General features: G+C 41.9%; 1 protein-coding gene across 1 annotated transcript; it reads right to left on the bottom strand.

Moving 5' to 3' along the window:
• Positions 1-531: 531 nt before the first annotated feature.
• On the bottom strand, positions 532-2,598 carry LOC123741804 (NLR family CARD domain-containing protein 3-like). Its single transcript, XM_045716009.2, has 2 exons — positions 843-2,598; positions 532-721 (listed from the first exon to the last, which is right to left on the bottom strand). Exons 1-2 carry the CDS (start codon positions 2,192-2,194, stop codon positions 532-534), a joined length of 1,542 nt encoding a protein of 513 aa, XP_045571965.2. The 5' UTR covers positions 2,195-2,598.
• Positions 2,599-3,366: the final 768 nt, after the last annotated feature.

Raw genomic sequence — 3,366 nt, 5'->3', positions numbered from 1 at the left:
ACAACAAAACATGCTAACCTCTCACCATTACCAATAACAGAGGCTACAACAAAACATGCTAACCTCTCACCATTACCAATAACAGAGGCTACAACAAAACACGCTAACCTCTCACCATTACCAATAACAGAGGCTACAACAAAACATGTTTACCTCTCACCGTTACCAATAACAGAGGATACAACAAAACATGCTAACCTCTCACCATTACCAATAACAGAGGCTACAACAAAACATGCTAACTTCTCACCATTACCAATAACAGAGGCTACAACAAAACATGCTAACCTCTCACCATTACCAATAACTGAGACCACAACAAAACATGCTAACCTCTCACCATTAACCTCAAATAAAAGGTGACATTCTGTACTGTCACCTAATATGAAACATTCTATCTCAAATCCAAAATGCTGGAGCATAGCACCAAATGTAAAATGTAAGCTTCACTGTCCAAACACATATGGTGTGGACTATGTGTGTCTGGTAAACACATGTGGATCTGGTGAACAGTTATCACTTGTTGACCAACTACAGGAATACTGACCTCAGAGTCTCCAGTTTACAGTGGGGATTCCCCAGTCCAGCAGAGACCAGCTTCACTCCTGAATCCTTCAGGTCATTGTTACTCAGATCCAGCTCTCTCAGGTGTGAAGGGTTTGACCTCAGAGCTGAGACCAGAGAAGCACAGCCTTTCTCTGTGACTCCACAGCCTGACAGCCTGCAACAAGATCATCATGACTTCACAAACACACTGTTTATTTAACACCAGTAGTGTAGAAGGACAATGATATTCATTTCTTCCTGATGATAAGTTCTTAAATGTCATTCTATTTACTCACAGAGCAGCTCTGGAGGCTTTGACCACTGGCAGCAGCCTCAGAAGACCTTCCTCTGATCTGGAGAATTTCTTCAGGTCAAACACATCCAGCTCCTTTTCTGAAGTCAGCAACACAAAGACCAGAGCTGACCACTGTGCAGGTGACAGGTTGGGTTTTGAGAGACTTCCTGAGCTCAGGAAGCTTTGGATCTCCTCCACTAGAGAATGGTCATTCAGTTCATTCAGACAGTGGAACAGATTGATGCTCCTCTCTGGAGAGGGATTCTCCCTGATCTTCTCCTTGATGTACTTTACTGTCTCTTCATGGCTCTGTGAGCTGCATCTTGTCTTTGTCAGTAGACCTCGTAAGTGCTTCTGATTGGACTCCAGTGAAAGTCCCAGAAGGAAGCGGAGGAACAGGTCCAGGTTTCCTGTCTCACTTTGTAAGGCTTTATCCACAGCACTCTTGTAGAAAGTAACTTCAGGCTCATCTTTTGTTTTCAGTTTGTCCATGAGATTCTCATTGTTGTTGATGAATGAGAGGAACACATATACAGCAGCCAGAAACTCCTGAATGCTCAGATGCACGAAGCAGTACACCTTGTCTTGGTACAGAACACATTCCTCTTTAAAGAGCTGTGTGCACAATCCTGAGTACACAGAGGCTTCATTGACATCAATGCCAACCTCCTTCAGGTCTTCTTCATAGAAAATCAGATTGCCATTCACAAGCTGTTGAAAAGCCAGTTTTCCCAGTGACAGAATGCTCTCTTTATTCCAGTGTGGACCTGTCTCTTCTATCCCAAGATACTTTTCATTCTTCTGTTTGGTATGAAACACCACAAGGTGTGTGTACATCTCAGTCAGAGTCTTGGGCATCTCTTCTCTCTTATGTTTCAGCATGTGTTCGAGGACTGTTGCAGAAATCCAACAGAAGACTGGAATGTGGCACATGATGTGGAGGCTCCTTGATCTCTTTATGTGTGAGATGATTCTGCTGGCCAGGTCCTCATCACTGAATCTCTTCCTGAAGTACTCCTCCTTCTGTGGGTCTTTGAACCCTCGTACCTCTGTCACCTGGTCAACACACCCTGAAGGGATCTTATTGGCTGCTGCAGGTCGGGTAGTTATCCAGAGGAGAGCAGAGGGAAGCAGATTTCCCTTGATGAGATTTGTCAGCAGAACATCCACTGAGGTTGACTCTGTGACGTCCCAACAGATCTTGTTCTTCTGGAAGTCTAGGGGCAGTCGGCACTCATCCAGACCATCAAAGATGAACAGAACTTTGTACTTGTCGAAGTTGGAGATTGTTGATTGTTTGGTTTCCATTGAGAAGTTATTGAGAAGTTCAATGAAAGTATTTTCCCCTTTCATCAAATTCAGCTCCCGGAAAGGGAATGAAAATACAAATTGGACATCCTGATTTGCTTTTCCTTCAGCCCAGTCCAGAATGAACTTCTGCACAGAGACTGTTTTTCCAATGCCAGCGACTCCCTTTGTCAGCACAGTTCTGATAAGTTTGTCTTGTCCAGTTAAGGGTTTGAAGATGTCGTTACATTTGATTGCAGTCTCTGGTCTTGCTTGTTTCCTGGTTGTTGTCTCAATCTGTCTCAGCTCATGTTCATTATTGACCTCTCCTGTTCCTCCCTCTGTGATGTAGAGCTCTGTGTAGATCTTATTGAGAAGTGTTGGGTTTCCTTGTTTAGCGATCCCCTCAAATACACATTGAAACTTCTTCTTTAGATTAGATTTGAGTTCACGTTGGCAAATCACAGCAAGCTCATCTGAATCTAGAAATAACACAGAGGATATTAATATTACGTCTGTTTTAATAACTACAGTATTGTAGGACTGTTATAACATTTTAAATTATAATCATTTATTCTCATAACTGAATGTATAAATGTGTAAATGTTTTCATAATGCATTACAGACTGGTGTGACTGATTATATTATTATTGGTATTATTGATGGTATTATTCATGTTGTCTCTCTCTGTCTCTCTAAATTAATCACCACAACACATCCCTTCTGCTACTTGATGAGGCCACTAGGTGTTGTGTTAAGGCTGCTACAATATCATTGAGTTACACAGCTATTTTAGCTGTACTTTAGCTACAGCTTTTAAATGTTATAAAACAGCATTCAACATGAGGCAGACAGATCTTACATTTCTCCAGTGTGTCAGCAAGCTCCTTCTGGTTCATTTTCCTCAGGACGTGCAGTGTGATCTTCAGAGCCCCCTCTCTGGCACTGCTCTCCTGCTTCTCATCTTCAGCATCCACCACTTCCTCTTCCTGCTTCTGACTCTCAAAGCCTTCTGGGAGTTCTGGACTAAGAATCCTCTTGAACATCTTCAGCTCGTTCTTCACAAATGTCATCATTTTCTCTTCAAGCAACTAAAATAAATCAAGTAAATAAGTTAAGCAAGAGAATAAATGCTTTCTCTATAACACAATAATGAATAATTGACAGATCAACTTTACTTGAGGAAAACAAAAACAAATGTTCATAACAGGACCACATACACTGAATATGGAGTCCAG

Source organism: Salmo salar, unplaced genomic scaffold (assembly GCF_965601325.2).
Source record: "Salmo salar unplaced genomic scaffold, fSalSal1 ptg000468l, whole genome shotgun sequence".
NCBI classification, from domain to species: domain Eukaryota; kingdom Metazoa; phylum Chordata; class Actinopteri; order Salmoniformes; family Salmonidae; genus Salmo; species Salmo salar.
This window is presented reverse-complemented; position numbering and strand designations above follow the sequence as displayed.

Excerpts from the sequence above, each read along its gene's own strand:
- LOC123741804 (XM_045716009.2), bottom strand. The coding sequence starts at position 2,194 with ATGAAAGGGGAAAATACTTTCATTGAACTTCTCAATAACTTCTCAATG. Across the intron at positions 722-842 it reads AAAGCCTCCAGAGCTGCTCT|GCTGTCAGGCTGTGGAGTCA; the intron begins GTGAGTAAATAG and ends ATCTTGTTGCAG.